The following is a 20,808-nucleotide window of genomic DNA, read 5'->3' as shown; positions in this document are numbered from 1 at the left end:
CCACACACATTTTGTATTTTTTTCTAAATTATGAACACATTTATCATAAAAAAATGTCTATTGCAGTTTTTACTTTTATAGGTGAGCAACCTATACCTGTACAGTATAATAAGCTATACATTTAATCAGCATGTGTGTCTCTTTGGATTCATTTTAACATCCAATAAACCTTGCTGTTGTATAATATTGTACAAAAGGTAAGAATGGATCTATGAAGAAGATTTTTCCTAAAGGTTCTTTGGATGGCCAAAACTGATTCTTCTCTGCCATTGCCGTTAAGAGTGCATGCTCAGTTTTTGCCATCGTCATACAAAAGCAATAAATGTCTGTTTCAAACATTGCATCGCATGTGTTTTGACGCTGAGAGCCTCAAGTTGCTGGTTTAATTTTGTCACAAAGGATGAAAGAAATCACAATCTATAGCTCTAGAACAGCTTGATGACATACGCTTTCTCTCTGTCAATGACATTACAAAATAAAAGATTGCAACATCAAATTTTGCTTTAATAAACATTTTGCAGGAGATCTCAATTATGTGGGAGCATTTTAAACATTTTGTGCGACGCCGGATGTTTCCGCAGAGAGTTCGAAGATGGAGGCCATGAAAACAGCTTGAAATGAGCAACAGAAGCAAGGGTGACTAATAGCGTCACCCATGGGGCTTTACCATAGGAAGATAATGTTTACAGCCTCATTACATAACAATAACAAGTCATCTTTCTTCTCTGACAAATCAAAGATTGCTTGGAAAGCACATACATTAAAAAGCTTGTGATGTCGTGATGTTTCATGATGATCTACATGGATTGCTATACATGGGGTGAGCAAATACCTTCATCGTCAAATCATGCATGGAATTCCTTGCATCCAATTCCATTTTATAATAACTTATATAAAAATCTACTCATTGGTCTCTTATGCATAATAACCTGAACAATGTCACATTTGCTGATGTTGTGATTTGAGTTTTGTATTCTCTAGAACGCGTGTAAACGGATTCAAGAGTCAGAGTGCAATACATGAGAACTGGGTTGAAATGAGATTAAAAAGATTTGGAAAAGATTATGAAAAAGTTTGATTTTTAGGCTTGTTATCTCGCTGAGCCGAGCTCAGTAACTGTATCGCTTCCCATCCATTAATACAGACAGAAATCCTGTGACCTTCTCATGATCATTAAGACATTGGTTTTCTTTCTGAGCGAGAGTGCATGCTACCTATTTACACTGCATACTAATTAAGATCAAACTCACACGTAATAATTAATACATTTACATTATTTGGCAGATACTTTTTTTAAAAACAAAAAGAGATAAAGTCAGTTTGCATGTCAAGGATACAGGTACCCAAGGATACAAGTTGAGTTCTTAGGACTAAATTTCAAAGTGCTTGGCGACAGAATGCTTATATTTATTATTTACAGTATTTCACCATCACATTCTTTCAAAAGACATTAAAAGAATGTTTGTGATTCAAGCCAAGCTTCATGGGCCCCACAAAAAGAAATGTATTCAAGTTTGCAATTCGTTTTCTTCTTTTAAACTTAAAACGAGAATGTACATTTACAACCTATAATTTGAAATATACTTTATGTACATATCAGAAAAATGTTGTAAACTAGTTGTGTTTTTAAAGCTTACTAAAAAGTGGGCCCGGTCAGTCCCAAGAATTTGAAGTAGTGCTTACTACATCATAAAGTATACTAACTACATAGGCTACTTGAACTTTACTTAGGTTCACCTAATAAAATGAACTTGAAATATATTTATTTTTTATATGAGCTCTGATGATCTGGCCCCGTATTCTTTAAGCTTCTAAGAATCCTCTAAGAAAGCTCTTCATCTTAGTTTTTTGCAGCAAAGCAGCGATGCAAGAAAACAAAAACCAAGATAATAAAAAGTTGAACACACACACATGCAAAAAGCAATATAAAAATCTGACAAACCTTAAAAGTAATATGGAAATTGTCAGGCATTGCAATAATCTCACTTTTCGTGTTTCGTCCATGCTGCTAAAGAAATGTCTCCTCGCTACTCCCAAAATTTTAAACCTCAAGATCTCTTTTAAGGGTTAAGATCGTTTATGAATTACTGTTAGAATTTTGTCACTACGAGCAACTCATTGCGCTAAGATTGTTCATGAATACGGGCCCTGATGATTTTCATGTAAAATAATTTTCCTTACAACATAAGTTAAAAGGACTTGGCAAGAAACTCTTTGGAGCAAGGAGATCTTAGGAGTTTAAAAACAGAAATTGAACAGTTTTTTACAAAAACTCACAAATGTTTTTTTAAGTGTTTAAATGTTCAATTTTTTCGCTGTAAACTTTCTCTATTAGTTCTGGGACCAGAAAAAGTAATTCATTACTAGTTACTTATTACATATTTAATAATGTAATTAGATTACTGTACAAATTACTCTCTCCAGAAAGTATTTAATTACTTATTACTAATTACTTTCTGTATTCTTCATCAACCTTGATAAGAATCGATTCAAGGACAGAAACGGCTTATTTAATTATTAATAACTTATTTAATAAATAACTACATACAGTATATGATTCTTATTAACTGACCAAAGTATACCAAATGTGAGAAGGATACAATAAAGCATACATTTTAGAGTAAGAATTATAATTTTGAAGTAATTTCCACTATTGAATACATTACACAGTGTTTAGTTCAATTACATCAGAAGTAACTGTAATTAAATTACAGAAAAACAAGAGTAATCCCTTATTTTAGTTTTCATGGGAAAAGTAATGAAGTTACAGTTACTAATTACTTAGTAACTCGATACACCCAAAACTGTCTGGGACTATGCTTCTGCATGAATGAAACTGAAGTCATTACTCCATCCCTCATCTCATGATGTGTACAAGCGACTCAGAGGTCGTCGTCTTTGTTTTACTCATTTGCGCCCCCGTTTTTAATACAGCTTGAAGTGGAATATTGACAGATCACCCTCGTCATGCCCTGTACGTGTTTCAGCAAATTGTGTAGCACACATCTAGTGTTAAAAAGAAGACCAGTGACTATCTTTACAGCTCGGCCACACTAAATGAAAAACAATCACAACCCTTTGGGATTAAGTGGGATTAAATATTAATTCTCAGTGGGCTGCTGGGATTTCCAAAGCAAGCTCACATGCACACATATAATGTGAACAAAAGTTTATATCACAAATGTCTTGCTACTTCTCAACTGAGTAATAAACCCTCTTAGTTTTCTTTCTTGTACACTGCATTGTGTGAACGTGGGTATTGTGTGATGGAGGTGATGTAGTCGGAGCAGATGCAGGGATGCTGAATCATGAGGGCGGGATGTAAGAGGATGAGTTTTCTGCTCCTCATCATCACGAGTCAGTCCTACACACATTATCATCACACACGCGTCTGACTCACTGGAGGCCGTTGGGGAAGGTGTGAACTTGAGAAGAGACACAACATGTCTGTTCTGTCATGATGGAAGGAACATGATTGTTCAAACATCTATTATTAGTCACTTTCTGTGCTGTTTTGGAAGTTCACATTTTCTAAGAGGATTGATCTTATGGGATATCGACATCAACATGGCATAGTTTGTGTCTCTTAAAATCTGCCTCTTTCCAACTTTCCAACTGGTCTGAAGATGAAACTGCATTAAAGAAAATCTGTAGTCATTTATTGTCTTATGTGGAACACAAAAGAAGGTATTTTGAGAAATGTCTAAGAGGTTTTGTGTCCATGCAATTTAAATCAATGAGGGGCAATAATATTTGGTTTTCAGCATTCTTCAAAATATCTTCTTTTGTGTTCTGCAGAAGAAGAGAGTCATACAGGTTTGATTGACATAAAATTGAGTAAATAATGGAACTGAAAGAACTTTTATTTTTGGGTGAACTATCCCTTTCAATTACAACCCACAAATCAACACTTATTAATTTGTTTGGTTCATCTGATTTATCTTACGTTTAATAATTAAATGAACCCAGTTAATAACTCAATAATCTTCCACCACTTATGCAAACACACATATATTACGGTGAATACTGACATTACATTACCATTATCATCACATGTTATTCTGACGCTAGATCGAGTGCAGTTATTTAGGAGGGATGTTTGCTGTTTATGAGACCCTGTTGCAGTCATGTTTCCTAATGACTGTCATCTGCACATACAGTCTGTTCTCTCTGGCTCTTTATAGCCCGACATTGACAAAATGGGTCATTGTAACTCCGTTTAAGCTAAAGGACACGGGATCACTGGAGCGAAGCAGCAGGAACCCACGAGAGGAAACAGGAAACAGAGATCGCTGCAGGACGCCGTTCACATTGGGTTTAAAAGCATCTGAAGTCTGGCATGCATGCGAGGCTCTATTCAGGGTTATTATGAATTTTTAACTACATTTTCTTGCGTTTTATGAAGCATTCTCATTTGATATTCCTCCAACTCTCACATAGCGCTCGTGCAGGTTATAAAGAAGGTAAGGTCATTCTGTAAATGGCACAGAGTATTTTACATCTTGTGAAACTGCCATGCTGACAAAACATTAGAAACCCAATAGAAACCATCAAAGAAATTTTTATGGTTTCCAACAAAGTAAAATGAACCAACGAAAGCATTAAAGAAGTTGTAATGGTTTTGATGGTTTTAAGGGGATTTCTATTGGTTTTAATGGAAGCTGTGATGGTGTCTACTGGTCTGATGGATTCTATTGGTGGGATGTTAATCCTACTCAAATAATACCCAAAACACACTACAAAAAGGCATTTTGTAATGGTTTTACTGGAAAAGGTCACTGGGTTGTAATGGTATTCTAATGGAAACCTTTCTATGATGTTTTCTATTGAGTTACTGTTTTTATTCAGCAGAGTAACTTCTTTCATTAAAACCATAAAAAAAATATTTTTTGCAGTGTGTCTCCTGCTGAAGAAAAACAACATACCCATCAAAGAAGTTGTAATGGTTGTAATGGTTTTAAAGGGGTTTGTGTTGGTTTTAATGGAAACTGTGATGTGCTTACTGGTCTATGATGGATTCTGTTGTTGGGATGTTAAATCCTACTGGAATAATTCCCAAAACACAGTACAAAAGGTAATTTTGTAATGGTTTTAATGGAAAAATAAATTGGGTTGTGAGGGGAAACCATTAGAATTTCTGTCAAAGTTTCTAGTGGCTTTCTGTGTTTTTTTTTCAGGAGGGGAGTCATACATTCAACCCAGATATGTATTTAGATATGAATACACACACGCATCACACTTTTTGCACCCATTTTGTGCAAAAACAATGATCTAACAATATTGACAGTATGTACGCTGAACAGACACAAGCAGGGAGTGTTTACAGGTGGTGCTGTGAATAGGGTGTTAATTGGGAGTTAATGAGCCTTACTGAAGGTCTTCATCAATGAAACCTTGGGTGAGGCACAATTAAAGCAAATCTGCAGTATTCAGCTACTGAAGTCCATTCAGTGCAATAAAAATCACTGACCCGCTTCACAGGTCTCCAATGTGCCATCTGTGCCAGCCCAGAACAATAAAGCAGGACCTTATGCTTGTTTATATTCTTCCTTCAACTAAAACAAGAATATGGTATTGTTATTTGAAATTGGGAGGAATCTGATTTTGACCTTGTATTGTTATATGATTTCTTGTGAAGACACTTGTTTTGTTTGGAATGTATTCCTGAGTAACATGCTGCCTAAAATTGTTTTGAAAATAGTGAAGAGAAAACGTGCAGAGGCGAACAATTCAAAGTCTATGTTTTGATATATTTACTTTAGCAAATGATAAGTCTCCAATATTGTGATGTTTGGAAATTTCTTTTCATTTTTTTGGTCATTTTTTTAACCTCTGATCAAATGTTTAATCATTATTATTAATAAATCATTATTAATAATAAATTAACTTCCTTGTGGGATACAGTATTCCATGTGCTTTGTTTATATTTCACATTTCGGCAATGTTTAATATGCTATGCATCCAGGGTACGATATTACTGCATTATGTAACATGCATTATGTAGTTCAAAAGCTAAAAAAATATTTAAAAAATGTAAAGTTCAATGTAATTGGCTTTACAAGTCACATGAATTTAAATTGTATTAAACCGACTTAAAATGAACTAACAGGTTATCGAGCATATCTACACATCAATATCCAAGTTCTTTAAAAATAAATGCAAGTTACAGAGCTCTAGGGGACAGTAAATATCCTAAATATCAGAAAAGAAAGATTATGTTGTCAAATGCAATACAGTGTTAATCAGTAGCGTAAATAAATGACTTCTCAGTAACATAAAAAACTTGCAAGGCCTCAAAAATGGAGTATTGGTCATACGAGAACACAAAACTAGTACCTTCAAAAGTAATTAGTAATGCAATATATTACTTTTGAAGAGATACATAATATTGCAACACATGACTTTTTAAAATAACTTTCCCCAACACTTCATATTATACACTGCCAAAATAAAAGAACAGTGTGCTAGAAATACGCTGTTATTTGGAACATTTCCAGCCCCAGTTCATGAACTAAAAGTTCTTTCAAACTTTCCAAATTATGCGCCAATTTATCTTTAGAAGGTTATTCCAGGTTTGAGTCAGGGAATCCAACCCTCGTCTGCATTTCTTCACAATATCAACTGTTCTCATCCTTTCAGTCTGTCAGTCGCTTACGGCGCCAACATCCTCAGCAACACGTAAAAGGAAGTGTGGCGCTTTCATCATTCTGTGTTTTCTTTTCAGCACTCGGTCATGAGAAAAGAAAGTGAGTTCTTTCGGTTAATCAGTGTGTTGTGTGTCGGCCCTACTGCGTCTAAATCTTAGTCTGCCTTTAATTAATATCTGTTCTCTCATCCTCGAGGGCTGCCTAACGGCCAGGAGGAGCGACACACGAGACAGACTCCCTCTGGGATCAGTTTGGGAAGTTTTTTCTTCATTTTCCTTTTTCTCCACAAGGAAACACCTTTAATATAGTATTTTAGAGATCCTAGGCTGAAAAAAGAGGACATGGAATTATTATAACAAAAGGGTGTCTTGGTCTCTGTGATTGTGACGTAAACCGTGGGAATTTTCTGATAAATTAATGACAATGCATGCATGAAATAATGTAAAGACCAAAATATCATTTTATTCACTTTTCATATTAGTTACAAGTCTCTTTTGTCTTTATAGAAAACAAGATTAATATCTATCACATACACAAACAAGTATGATGTGCAGATGAAAATAGTTTTATCTCTCTTTCCAGTACATACAATATAGCATTTAGACAGTCAGAAAAATAAAAGCCTCTCCGTCCCTTCGTGAAATAAACTCCCAGAGAGAGAAAGAGAGAGACTCTCATCTGGGAAAGGGACCTCGGGCCACAAAAATCTGCTTCTCAACAGTCCATAAGCTGAACAGGGCTGCATGTTCGTTCTTTACACAAACAGCAGACGTTTTGTACACAAGTATATACGCATAGCGCAAGATTTCCCAACACGTTATTGAATGTAGTCATACAATACATAACAGTTCCCACATAAAATTTCAAAGAGAAAAACAAGTGAAAAGACTCATTACATCATCTGACGCAGCAGACGTTCAAATTCAGTAACTTGAAAAGCAAAACGAGGCAAATATGTCTTAACAGTTTGTAGCCACAACAGGTTCAACTCTTTCATCTGCGATAGGTTTGGTACTTGCACTTCAACAGCAGGTAACAAGCATTAAACAGGTTTTTCTCAATGAGACATTTCAGTAAGATTAACAGCATTTTATGAATGAAACTTTCACCCTGACGGCAACAAACCATTGCTGGTATTTGGAAATAATTTATAGACACTTATCCACATTGTCTCAGCCTATAAATCTCTATGGCCCAATCGATTATTTCATAAATGGCTTTTTATGTAATGCGTCTTTATTTGCATAAAGGAATATTTACCACATGCTGGTTCCCAACATTTACAATTTCTTTGTACAGTTAAAACAAATACAATTTTTTGGTTCTCAAAAGGGAACAGGGTATGGAAACAGGCATTAAATAAAAATTTGAATTGAATTCATATTTTGTCTAATAAATATGACATCTCCACATGAAAATATCATTCTAGGATGACTTCAGATAAAAAACAACTCTTATCACTATTAATACCAGAGGGTTTGTCACTGAATGAGCACATAACCAGAAATCCAACTTTAAGGCCTATTAGAAATGTGGTATAAAGATACCCAAACAGTCTTTGTAGGTCCAGAGACGTGCAGCATGAGTTTCATCATTTGACCAAAGCTCATTAAAGTTACAATATTCAACCTTTTTTTTAGACATCTGTAAAATTGTCTTAGGCAGTTTATAACAAACCCATAACACGATCCTTAAGTCTTCTAAAATACATCTCTTATGTTTAATTCCTTTTTTAGCTCGTATAAATGTTCATTTTAAAAGTGAAAAGAATTTAAATGTATATGGCTCACTATTTCAACGTTTTTAAGCTTGCTTGGTAACAGGGATAAATGAAGTCATCACTATCTAATAGTTTAATTCGGGGAATCGTGCACAGTATGCCGTCACCATATTGATTTGTGCTGATGTACAGTAAACAGCAGCATCGCAGCAGGGTGAAGAAGCTCAAAGACATCAGCAGTAAAACACATTCGCATTACATTACAGAGCTCAGCTGCGCAGCTAAAGTGAAGTGGACGTTCTGAGGCACGAACAGTCCGATCCACTTCCCCTGAAATCCAGAGGGAAAAGTGACAGACTGAAAACAGAGGCGGCACCGCAACGCATTAAAGATTTAGCATGAAGAAAGTATTACTCAAAAATCCCTAAATCGACCAGCACAGTGAGTTATCTGATATTGCCGGTTTGTACCAAAAGTAACTCACCGATGACGATACGTTATACCGATAATCTCTCTGAACTCACCAAAGAATTTAATATGCGGACACAAAGTCCCTTGCCAATTTATACGAATGAGCTCAGCGTGTGGTGATGTGAGAGGGCAGAACGCCCAAAACACCCCTTGGACAAAACATTCAATGTGTCGTGGGCATCCGTGACATCATCTGAAAACAACAAAGGCTTCCAGGACCTGTGATGAACTGAGCTGATCCTCGAACAGTCGTTAACTGGTATTAGAAAAATTTGCATTGACTGAGGATGTAGCACATCGGCTGAATCTTGTTTAAGGGGTATAAACTAAAGCCCAAACAAGATAAAACAGAAATTATCCAAAGAATTAAAGGTGACATACAAAAACAATGACTTCATGCTTTGAGCAGAAACCTCCACTTCGGTACAATTATGCAGATATCACACCAGAAGTCTCTTTAAACAACACAAGCAGCCAAAATCAAGTCACTGACCCCTAAATGTAAAATAAGGAGATGTGAGTTAACTAAACTCGGGTGATATGAAAGGATGGAAACGCTCTGTGTTTGGCATCGTTGACAAAGCACCATTCAGTCGGTCTTGGGCTGTATCAAGCCAACCGCTGTCCATCAACAAGACACAGAATTCCGTTTATAACCGCCATCATTTCCCCACAAGAAAGCTTCTCAACAACCGTAAGCATGAGAAAATATGCAAATAAACGTTGGCTTTGTTTGTCAGTAGGAAAGAGTCTCAACATATTTGAGTGCCTGCCTTGACTTTGACACGTCGAGCTGTTGACAGCTTTGAGGTAACAACCGTATGTGTGATTTTAACACATCAGACGAACATAGCATAATAGGCGAGCCACGGTTTACACAAAGCTGAAGCTACATACTTCCTGTTCTTCCATAAATAACTTCAACTATTTACATTGTTATTGAATTTTACACTTATAGCTGGCGAGTTAGGTGTATCCGATATTTACAGTTTAAAAAATTGAGCGTTTTGGTAGCGTTAAGGTTCTTGTAGCCCTTTAATGTGGCAGATTAAAAATAGAATTGGAGAAAGATGGAGAGAGTGAGAACCAAAAGGAAACATCGATGGATTGTATGCAGACAGTTGGTCTTTGGTCTCCTCCGGCATTTTTTGTTTTTAAACATGAAACCGAAACAGCTTGGATGAAGCGCTTCTAAAATCCACATCTTCTTTTAGGTTGCTGCTAGAGAAAGGGTTCCTTGATAGTCAGGGAAGAAAACAGGAGATCTAGAACAACAACTGAATCTGTTCAAACTGGAATGGGTGCAAAATATATTTACAAAAAGAAAGTTTTAAAATAAAGGAATGTCCCAGATTTTTAAAAAAAAGAGTATTGATACATTCCAGATCTTGATATCTTGGCATGACTCCTCTCTTGAAATGTGTCCAGCCTGTTTCTGCCTCTTCGGTCCTAGAAATTATCATTTCATTCCTTGGGCATTTTCAATGCCTCCATAGCAAAACTGACTCATTTGTCCATAGAAAAAATGCAGAATGCTATAAAACAACAGTGCGTCATGTCCTTTAAAAACTGACAAATCCGTTTGTGTACAAATTGTGTCTCTGCAATGCCAAAGAAAGAACTGAACTTGCACTTAAATCTGGACGTCTTCTCTCAGACTTTAAATGCATGCTTTCCATTCACACCAAAAGAAGAAATGCAGTTCGAGGTAAAGAAATACTCTGTCTGTAAGTAAGGGCATTTCATGCCTCTATTCAATCAAAGGTTTCCTTGTGTGGTCCATAAATCGTTGTTACGACAAATTAAAAAAGGTGATATATCCATGTTCCAAATTAAAATATCATTATGAACATTCTGGTAAGTGCATCTGAAGAAAGCCAAAATGCGTTACGAATCTTTTCAGACAACAAAAATAAATAAATAAACAGACGAACATATAAAAAAGGCAAAGGGGAAAAATAAAGTGTAAATAGTCTTAATAATGCCACCATCGAGCCTAGAGCTGGGCTGCTCTGTCAGCCAATCATAAGGAGAGTGCAATCCTTGTGCTTTGTCATCACTGGAGCAGATTCCCCATTAATACCAAGCAGAACTAACGGATTCTTTCATGTTCTGTTCGTTAGCATCTCATTGGCTGGGGAGGGAAACAATCACCATGTTGCAAGGCAAGGAAATTAATAGAAGGTTATGGTTTCTGTGGTCCAGGGGAGAGAACAACAGGTGTGGACAAGCCATCTACACTCAGGGCTGGAATCTGGATCTGATTGCTTCCGTTAGAGGGGAACTGTAAGAATAACAGGAAGTAAAAAAGTGCATCTGTTAAAGAAATATTCATTTACTGTCAATGTAGAGCACTCAGTCCATCACCTAATTATGATAAACAAGAAGCATAGATCACCCTTTCCCCTTAACAACTGTGCCTGACAAACTGCAATGCTGTTTGTGTCCGGCAGAGGGCGCTCATATGCTTACGCTCAAATAGCTTGAATTTAATAATCGGATGGCAACAGCACTATGATAAAAGATATCAATGTTCAATGAAAAATTATATTCTAAATAGTTAAAACAATAACACAATTAATTTCTGCCAAGAAATATACGACAACCTGGCACTGTAATTGTTCAACCCAATTAACCCAAATGGTTACATTTGTGACCGAAATCTTTACATTTGTGACCGAAACTGGGGCATCAACAGTCACATGACCACTGAATTCTAGTTTGCATCAAAGCTTTATAAACATGGTAACTAAAATGTTTGATGATATAATGAAAAAATTGGCTTAAATATATAGATAAATATACTCCTGTGTTTAAATAGGGAACTGATTAAATTCACGTTCTAAAATACATAGAGACAGAGTTTGCTACGTTAAGTAACATTTTCTAGATAAAGAAATAGAAAAGAATGAATAATTATTATTATTTGTAAACTTGGAGTTGCATATTCATAAAAGCTTATGAATATGAACGGAGGGAAATCTCAGCCCTCTGATGAGCAGAGTGTGTTTGTTGGGACAGATGGTGCGCTGCTGCCATGCTGTGGACAGAAACTGTGTGGACAGGAAGTGTCACCTGAAAGGAGAGCTTGGCAGGGCTGCGTGGAGCGATAGGACTGAGCGTGCTCCAGAAGTGAATGGTTGATGGCAGCGGACTCGGTGTCAACAGCACTGGAGTCTAAGAGAGAGAGAGAGAAAGAGACAGAGGGAGGTTTTGTGTGTGTGTAAACTGCTTTACAAGGTCACTGTGCTGTATCTCTTTGTTCTTGGTAATCTGGTAACACAAGCACTCATCTCTCTGTGCTGCACCAACAGAGACCTTTATAAAAATCACAATGACCGTGTGAACAAAAGTTCAAAACAACTGAAGCATCTATTCATACTGCACAACATACTGTCACCATAAAAAAGAACAAGGTATTGCTAATAATTACAATATGGTAGATCTGGACCTCCAGCTTTTATAAGTGAGATTGTAGGATAATGCTGAATGTTTTTGAGTGTTTTATGAGTGAAGCGATCATTAATTTAATAGGAGAGTAATACTCTGTTTAATCTCTTTTTACCTTGAACACAGTTCAATAATACTAATAACCTTACCTTCACCTTACAAAAAATGCAGTGTTTTAAAACCAGAGCTGCATCTAGGAATTAACATCTATAAATGTAGTGATTTTCTGGTAGTTAACATGAGTGAATTAACAAGAAATGATCCTAAATTCACCTCTAAGTTCACTTTAGGTAAATACACTCTGGATTTGATGTATAACTAAATGACCCATTAAGAAGCTCGTTCTCCATCATTTACTGATACAAGAACTCACCTACAGGATTGTTGTGTATCTACTGTGTATCTACCACCAGCCCATCTGTGCTGGCACTTTTATTCTGGCCAATCTTCATCAAATTAAACAGTAAACAATCAAACTGTGATGTCAAAACAGACTAGATAAAATAAAAAAAATGAAACCATCAAATTACGCATTTTAAAACTCAAAAAACAGGAGTGAATTCCAAGACGACCGACTCTAAGGCCGGTCTAATGAGTTTAAGTGTCTCTGTCTGATGATATGGTAACACAGTATTGGCTTACCAGGGCATGTGAGGTGATAACTGTAGGTGTTAGGGTATTAGCAGCACTGCCGGTGGCCAGGAGACTGTTCACCGCTGCATTAACTTTATCCAGTGAGAGTCCAGGAGGCAGCAGGGTGGACGAGGACGGCAGCTCAAGCACGCGTGGCTTCTTTGATTTAGGAGGCTGCACTTCCTGTGTGCTCAATGGGGGAGAGGCTGATGCTGTGCTGGAATCCTCTGAAAACAGTTAATAACGGAGAGCTGAATCAGAGTCAGATTTTCTCTTGGGTTACATCAAGCTATTTTAGTGATTTTACACATGGAGTGCACTCACAGGTGTGCGCATTTTGTTTATTTTTGACTGGCTAACCCAAACAGATTCTAGAGTGGTGAAGTGTTTTATAAACAAGAGTATGTGGGACTAATTCAAATTAAGAGTTGTATTATGTTTATTATTGTTGGGTTTTCCTTATGAAGAAATGACACAGTTCTTTTAAAATACCAAGTGTTCTGGGCTAAGAGTTTTTTTTATTGCAGAAACTATAACACATTTAACTAACCAGACAGCTCTGACTTTTCCTTGACCTCTCCTTCCCCGACGGGCTGGACCGCAGACTCCACGCAGGGTGACGGGGCGTCCACAGGGATCGGTGCTTCTTTTACTCCAGGAACTGCAGATACTGACCGAGCTTGTTGAAGAGACGGCTGAATTAAAATAAAACCGCACTGTCAATAACTTGCTGAACACATTCTCTCTTTGTAATAATGCATTTCGAGCGACTGTTCACCTCAACCTCTGCTTTTTCGTCCAGATCCACAATCTCCAGCAAGTCGTCCTCAGGCGAAAGGCCGGAGTCTTTGGTCGTCCCTACATGTGGAGGTTTAATGACCACAAAGACCTGCTGAGGGGGGACCACACATTCTCCATGAGCCAAAGGAATGAGGGAGTTAAGAGAGCTGGGATCAGACAAGTAGATCTGTGGCGGGTCACCCAAATTCTGGCTCTTCTGTGCTTGAGCGTTCTGTGGGATGAATAGATGAAAGATTATGAACAACTTAATAATCACTGTGTTAAAGCATGGGTGTTAGAATGCAAGCTGATTAGCTGGCTTTGACACACTTTTCCACCGGGAGACAACATCATGTTTACGGCCAGCTGCAATTTAAAGCAACGACTAAGAAGGAATCTGACAATCTGCACAAATGTTTGTGATTTTTTGGCACTGAATCCTGAACAGATATTTAAGGTCAACATAAAACAGCATTCACAACTCACTATGTCCAAATGTAATATTTTTCAGATTGAAAAAAGTGTAATACAGGACCTGATTCTATCCTTTGGGAATTGATTGGATGGTGTGAAATGATCTCTATATGACAGGTCGTTGGAGAAAAGAAGGAATTCATTACTTCAGATGAAGAGGACGAGGACGATCATTCAAGGCAGCGCAATTTGGTTTTAATGAAATATTACAAAGACATTTTTTGGGGGGGATGTGCACAGTTGAATCATGCACATTAAGATCAAATAAAATGTGTTTGAGGTAGTCAAGCACAGCTTCATATTGCACTCTATTTACAGAGCAGTATCAATAAAACAATCAATTGTTATTATTTTTGTATAGACACGAATTCTGAACTGTCTACAAACATTTTCCACTAATATTATCAGTTGTTGTCTGTGGGGCCTTCCAATGAGCCATTATTTGAAGCACCGGCATTATTATCTGAATGAGGTCCCACTTTGTTTAATAACTATTCTTGTGGTATTGATTCACAGCATTTACACAGTCGAAAACATCAAAGATAAAGCTCATTATAGTGGTCGCTTCACATGTCGCTGCATTAGCAACATGCCATTAAGTAAACTGCTGCCATGAGGGGCTTTGTGAGACTATACACCATTGTACACCATTAACAGGAACATAAAAAGACTGCTTTACTGCCTTTCAATTATCACTATATGATGAGCATTAATGAGAGAATCCATACCGTGGCTGCTGTGGCAGTGCCAGCGGGTGTCTGGGGACTGAGGGCGGGTGTAGCACATGGAGACGGGTGGGTCACTATCACCTGCAGACCACTGCTCTCTACAGTCGGCTGGGCCTCTGTCTGACGCACACGCACCTGCCAAATGCAAACACGCATGAAAACAGTGAATAAATACACACAGGAATGTCCCAAGCATTGAGATCCAAAACAAGACTGACCTCATATACTGTACGGTCCGCTGAGGCAGCGTTTGGGCTGCCGTCACTCAGGAAGTGCTCTGATTTAATGGATCTAGTTGTGGTTTTACAGGGTGTTTGCAGGGACTGGATTGTAAACGTGGAGTAGAGACCAGACTTCATGTAATCGTTGCGTGAGCTGCGCTGCACTGAGCTGGGCGAGGTGCGCTGGACCTGCAGGCTCTTGGAAAGACAAGGGTTGGTGGTGTTAGCGCCACCTACAGGTTTGGTCTGGATGGAGAGCTCCAATTTCTCTGCATTGGCCATTTGGGAATCCTCTGGCCCTCTCAGGCCATCAGCGGAGTTGGGGTCGGGAAAGGTGACAAACTTGTAGACAAACTTCTGGCCGCTAACCTTCTTAATAATGTTCTGTGGGTGTACGAAATAAGAGACTAAACATCAATGTGCACTAGACATTATTTCAAGCTTTTGCTCATTGTCATTTTGTAAAATCCTTTAATCAGCTGGATGAACAATGCGTAAATGTATCTCATACTAATATATCACCAGTTACACCGTTAATACCTTGTCATAGTAATATCGAAGTGCTCTGCTCAGTTTGTCATAGTTCATGTTGGTTTTGTTTTTTCGGAGCCCCCAGAGTCTGGCCACCTCCTCAGCATCCAGTAGCTTGAATTCTCCGTCCCCAGACGTCCAGGAGATCAGGTGCTTTTGACTCTGATCATCCAAAAGGTGTAGCAGGAACTGCCACAGTGTAATGGACGGATCCATTGCTACAGGGGACAGATATCTGACCAAGTTAACCAACGAGTGGTAAAACAATGGCTAAAGTGCTAATCTTAAGGTCTTAGCTTTAGTTTAACGTAATCACAATAACTTTAATTATTTGGTATGTTTGAGCAAGACTCAAAACCTTATTACAAGGTCCTATTGTAGATGCAGTTGGTACACTGTGAGGGCGTTTTGAATGTAAAAGAATGTGCTAAAAGGCACATCGCTAAATGGTGACTATCCAAATGTTAAAAAAAGTCTTTCTGTATTTGATGTGATTTGTCATAATGAGAAATGCAAGCTAAATAATGCTCAAACAAATCAATAAATATCGGGGGAATTGAAAAAAAAAAAAAAGATTCTGAGCAGATGCTATAAGCAGAAAGTACACACTTCTCTAGTCTCTTATAAATGATATACTGTACAACTTTAGCTTTATAATCAGTGCAAAAACAGAGAAAAAACAATATGTATAAAGCTAGAAAATGCTCAATGTTAGAAGGACGAGGTTGTATTACATTGCTTAAATACCTAGCAACTTTGTTTGTCAGTGGACTTTTGTTCTAAAATTGTTTCTCTCATCCACAATACAGTAAAAACTCTATTTCTTTAGACATTTGTAAGCGCTGGACTATGGACATGAGTAGATGTGAACATTTTATCTGCAGTGAAATCACAAAGAACAGAAAGGAATTAATGGTCCTTCAGTCAGCAGAGAAGAGGACGTGTATAACAAGTCCAGAAAGAACATGTTGAGAATGCAAATTAACCTTATTACCATTCCCCCCGTCATTTACGTAACTCATAACCAACACCTTAGAAGCAATCACCATGGTAAAAACGTTTAAGCAACAGTTTCTAAGGAATGAAAAGACTCCCCCCACCCCATTAAGCACACTGAACCAAATAAATCACAGGGAATTACTGATGACAATGACGAGAACTGTTTTCATTTTAACCAGCGCGCAAAATCTCATTAATTAATATCCATGTTTAATGAGTTCAAAGTATATTAACAGCAAAACCTTTGTCAACAGATGGTGTCATACTGGGACTGAAAAGACAAAAGAGAATTACAAGTAGTGTTTTTTTACAACTAAACAATAAATCAGACAAACAAAGGTCCTTGCAATCCAGATGTAGTCTTTAATGGGATTGAAATGTCATATTTTCCTGTAAACCTAAAATCAACACTTCCAACATCTTACAGCGGAGGGTTTTATAGGGTTTTAGGAGAGCATGTCTAATTGGACATCAAAGACATGCGGAGTCCCACAAGGCTCAATTCTTGCGCCACTGTTGTTCAGCCTGTATATGCTCCCACGGAGTCAAATAATGGAAAAGAACCAAATTGCATGTTACAGCTATACAGATGACACCTTGATTTACTTAGCCTTATCGCCACATGACTACAGCACCATTGACTCTCTCTGCCAATGCATTGATGAAATTAACAGATGGATTGGCCAAAACTTTCTACAGTTAAATAAGGAGAAAACTGAAGTCATTGCAAGTTCTCAAGGTGAATGCATACCTTGATTCTAGGGGTTCACTCTAAACAATGGGAATCAGCTTTTAGCTTTTATACCGCCCGTAGCTGGAATCAGCTTCCAGAAGAGATCAGATGTGCTAAAACATTAGCAACATTTAAATCCAGACTCAAAACTCATCCGTTTAGCTGTGCATTTACTGAATGAGCACTGTGCTTTGTCCAAACTTTTTACACTGTATTTCATGTATAATAATTTTATTCTAAACTGTTTTAATACACTTTAATTCCATTTTTTAAATCATTTTAAAAAGTTTTTAATTCCTTGTTTTTATTGGTGTGATTATTTGTATATGATTATTTAAAAATTTAATTTCCATTATGTATGAAATGTGCTATATAAACTTGCCTAGCCTTGCCCTGACCTGCCTTGCCTTGCCTTGCCGTTATAGACCTCGTGACTGCTTAAATGTCCATAACACTCTACATGCGTGATTACTAGAGACTCTAGAATATAATTATACATCAACCATGAGTAGTTTTTTAAGTATTTCTCAGTAATTGTGTAAATATACACTATCAAAATAAACATTAATTTAACCTGTGAACAAAAATGTGCTTGTTTCATAAATGAGAAATATTAGTAATCGTAGCTCTATTATCCTAAAATAATCATCAAGAACATGGGATAAAAACAAGTGATGCAACAGATTCATTAAATGGTATAAAATTAATATATTTAAAAATGCAATGAATGCAAAGAATAATGAATAAAGAGAATAAATAATGTTTAGGCTGATATACTGAAACACACAGCGATGTATTTTAACAAATACACGATACAAACCAATACATAATAAAGAACAAACACTTCTATGGTCATTCAACTGGTTTGCTGAAGAAAAGATTCATGCAGCAATTTTGTGGTGTACTCGGACCAAACGAGACAAACGCCACACTTCTACACCTTCATTAAATTGTTGGATCCAGAATATAAAGGCGAAATCACCAGAGGGCCACCAGACACAAAAATCGTTTGTTAAAGTGCAGCCAGAACCAAATAAATCCGACTCGCATTCGTCTAATTTACACTTCGATTATTCCCTAATTCGCCTTGCAGTGTAACATTCAAGCACCAGAGCTATAGCATGACTAATCAAGGGACTAACACACCACAGCTTGCCTTGGTATAATGCATCCTAAATCACAGCCAGTACATCTGAGAAAGGCAAACAGAGACAGATCTGTTTTTTCCCCGTCAGACCTTATTGCCTTAAGACTGTTTGGGGACCACAATGCTCAACAGTCAATTATCTTGAGTTCTACGCTGTACGCCTATGATGAATGAATGAATGAATTGCCTTCCCAAAAGAGGAGAGAACCAGACAGAACTGTGATGTGAGCAGAATTAATCCAGTGCTAAAATATCAAATAAATCCCTAATAAACACATGCACTCCGTCGCCTAATTCGCAATTAAAGAGTTCTCAAAACGAATGGCTTGTCAACAAGGTGCCAACACCGCCTGTGGGTTGGGTGCTGTCTGCTGGTTCATATCAGATATGACACTGGTTTCATTTACACACACAAACAGGGAGGACATGCTGATATAGGCATTGCAGATGACTGCAGTAGGCACATTCCTTCAACCTTGTTCAATGCACATTTGCTGAGGAATCATAGGCAGTCATTACACGCAGGTCCTTATTATATGTAACGGTGCAAAACTCGAGATTTTATTTTAAAAACCTTTTAAATTCCAGTATCACTAAGGTTCTCTGGGTAACAGAGCTGGACAGCAAAGGTGCTGAAACATGATAAATAAAAGAACAAACCTTTACCTTGCCTGTCTGGAGGCTAGACTACTGCTTTCTTTTAAGTGACAGGTATACAGAGACATGAACTATATTGTATATGTACTGAAGCCAATTCCATTCTAATAAAAATATTATTCACTCAGTTTGGTGGATGATTAGAAAAGAAAGTCTGCAACCATTTGGCATTTGTGTCATCTTACGATTCTCTAAACAACTGAACGTAAAGACACACAACCCGTCATTTGGTTTGCAAAACACTCATAAACAAACACACCTTTTTTGTGCTTCCAACAGGTAGGCGGGGGTCACGTTAACCCACCCTGAATAACGCTCCATTCAGTTAAATTGAGCTCCTATCACATGGATTTAACTGAACGTCCTGGTTTACACATAGACCTGCATCATTCTGCTAATTTACAAAAGCGACTCGATAAGAGCAATATGTAAATTTGCTCTGCAATCCCTAATGCAATTACTCCTCCACGACCAACCTCCTCGAAGAAGAAGAGAAAACTTACCACTGATAAGCGAGTTGGACTCCATCTCTCGTAAAACAACGTGCTTACGTAACTTATTGTCTTATTCTTTCGCGATTAAATCGCGTCCATAACTGGGCTTGAGAGGTGTCAAAAGTCGGCGATTTAATTGCATTAGGTTGTTATGTAACACATGCACCTCTCCCTCCATGTTAGTTGACATTAGCAGCTAAGTCGCTAGCTCGCGTTAGCTCAGCCTGCCTGCTCGTGCATTCACTCGCTAGTCGCTGCCGTCCGCCGTGGCTGTCAGGAGGAGCGAGGACTTCTTCAACGTCAAAATACTCCTGTTAAATCGAGCAGGGCCGCGTTTAAAATCTACAGGATCACGCCCTGGCTTCAACGTGATAAAAAAATAGCGCGGTGGGGTCCATTCCTCTACGGGAGAATTAATAAACCGAGACCCCTGAACTGGTAGCCGTTGTTCCGTCCACTTCTGCGCGCAGCGCGAGCTTCCTTCCTTCAGCGGTGTCCAGGCAACGGACAGAAAGTCCTCGCGCTCCAACCGACCGCAAGTGTTGACAGTTTCAAAGCGCAAAATCACGACAGAGTTGCCCCTTAAGTTTTTTATCAACAACCACCCCTGATTGGCTTTACACCGCTTTGCTTCCTGTTTTCTCAAACGCCTCGACTTCTTCTGTTCTGTTACACTTTTTTGTTTTTTTTCCACCTCTCTCTCAGGTCCGCGAGTCCCTGTGCTGCCCTGACGTCACTGCGCAGGCATGACGTGGTCGGCTTTAGAGCAGAATTGAAATGAATGAAAAGAGGGGAAACTTTTGTGCCGTTGCGTTTAGAGTTTGAGTGCGCTTTTTCATTCATCACCAAGGTCGGATTAAAAGGTCGTTGCGCAATTAAAATGATCACAAGCTTCATCGTTTTGCGCAGATTCTCTCATGCACGCGGACGGTTGCAATCCACAGGTGTCTGCTGCAGAAGCTGCAGTCTTGAAATGTTGCTTATAATGCACATGTTTAACAATGTGTGATCAGAACAAATAACAATAACAAGAAAATGTAAAGCACAGGTAATTTTACTGCCGTTGCATTTGATGTTGAAAATTGAAAACCTATGCGAGAAGGTATATTTAAAATAATTTCTT

At 37.9% G+C, this 20,808-nt stretch overlaps 1 protein-coding gene across 1 annotated transcript; it reads right to left on the bottom strand.

Moving 5' to 3' along the window:
• Positions 1 to 7,084: 7,084 nt before the first annotated feature.
• On the bottom strand, positions 7,085 to 20,617 carry elk1 (ETS transcription factor ELK1). Its single transcript, XM_056772408.1, has 9 exons — positions 19,695 to 20,617; positions 15,665 to 15,873; positions 15,122 to 15,508; positions 14,904 to 15,038; positions 13,700 to 13,933; positions 13,472 to 13,616; positions 12,931 to 13,148; positions 11,914 to 12,015; positions 7,085 to 11,122 (listed from the first exon to the last, which is right to left on the bottom strand). Exons 1-9 carry the CDS (start codon positions 19,717 to 19,719, stop codon positions 11,024 to 11,026), a joined length of 1,554 nt encoding a protein of 517 aa, XP_056628386.1. The 5' UTR covers positions 19,720 to 20,617; the 3' UTR covers positions 7,085 to 11,023.
• Between the last annotated feature and the right edge of the window lie 191 nt (positions 20,618 to 20,808).

This window comes from Triplophysa dalaica, chromosome 18, assembly GCF_015846415.1.
Source record: "Triplophysa dalaica isolate WHDGS20190420 chromosome 18, ASM1584641v1, whole genome shotgun sequence".
NCBI classification, from domain to species: Eukaryota; Metazoa; Chordata; class Actinopteri; order Cypriniformes; family Nemacheilidae; genus Triplophysa; species Triplophysa dalaica.
The sequence above is the reverse complement of the archived record's forward strand: the minus strand, read 5'-3'. Positions and strand labels throughout refer to the sequence as shown.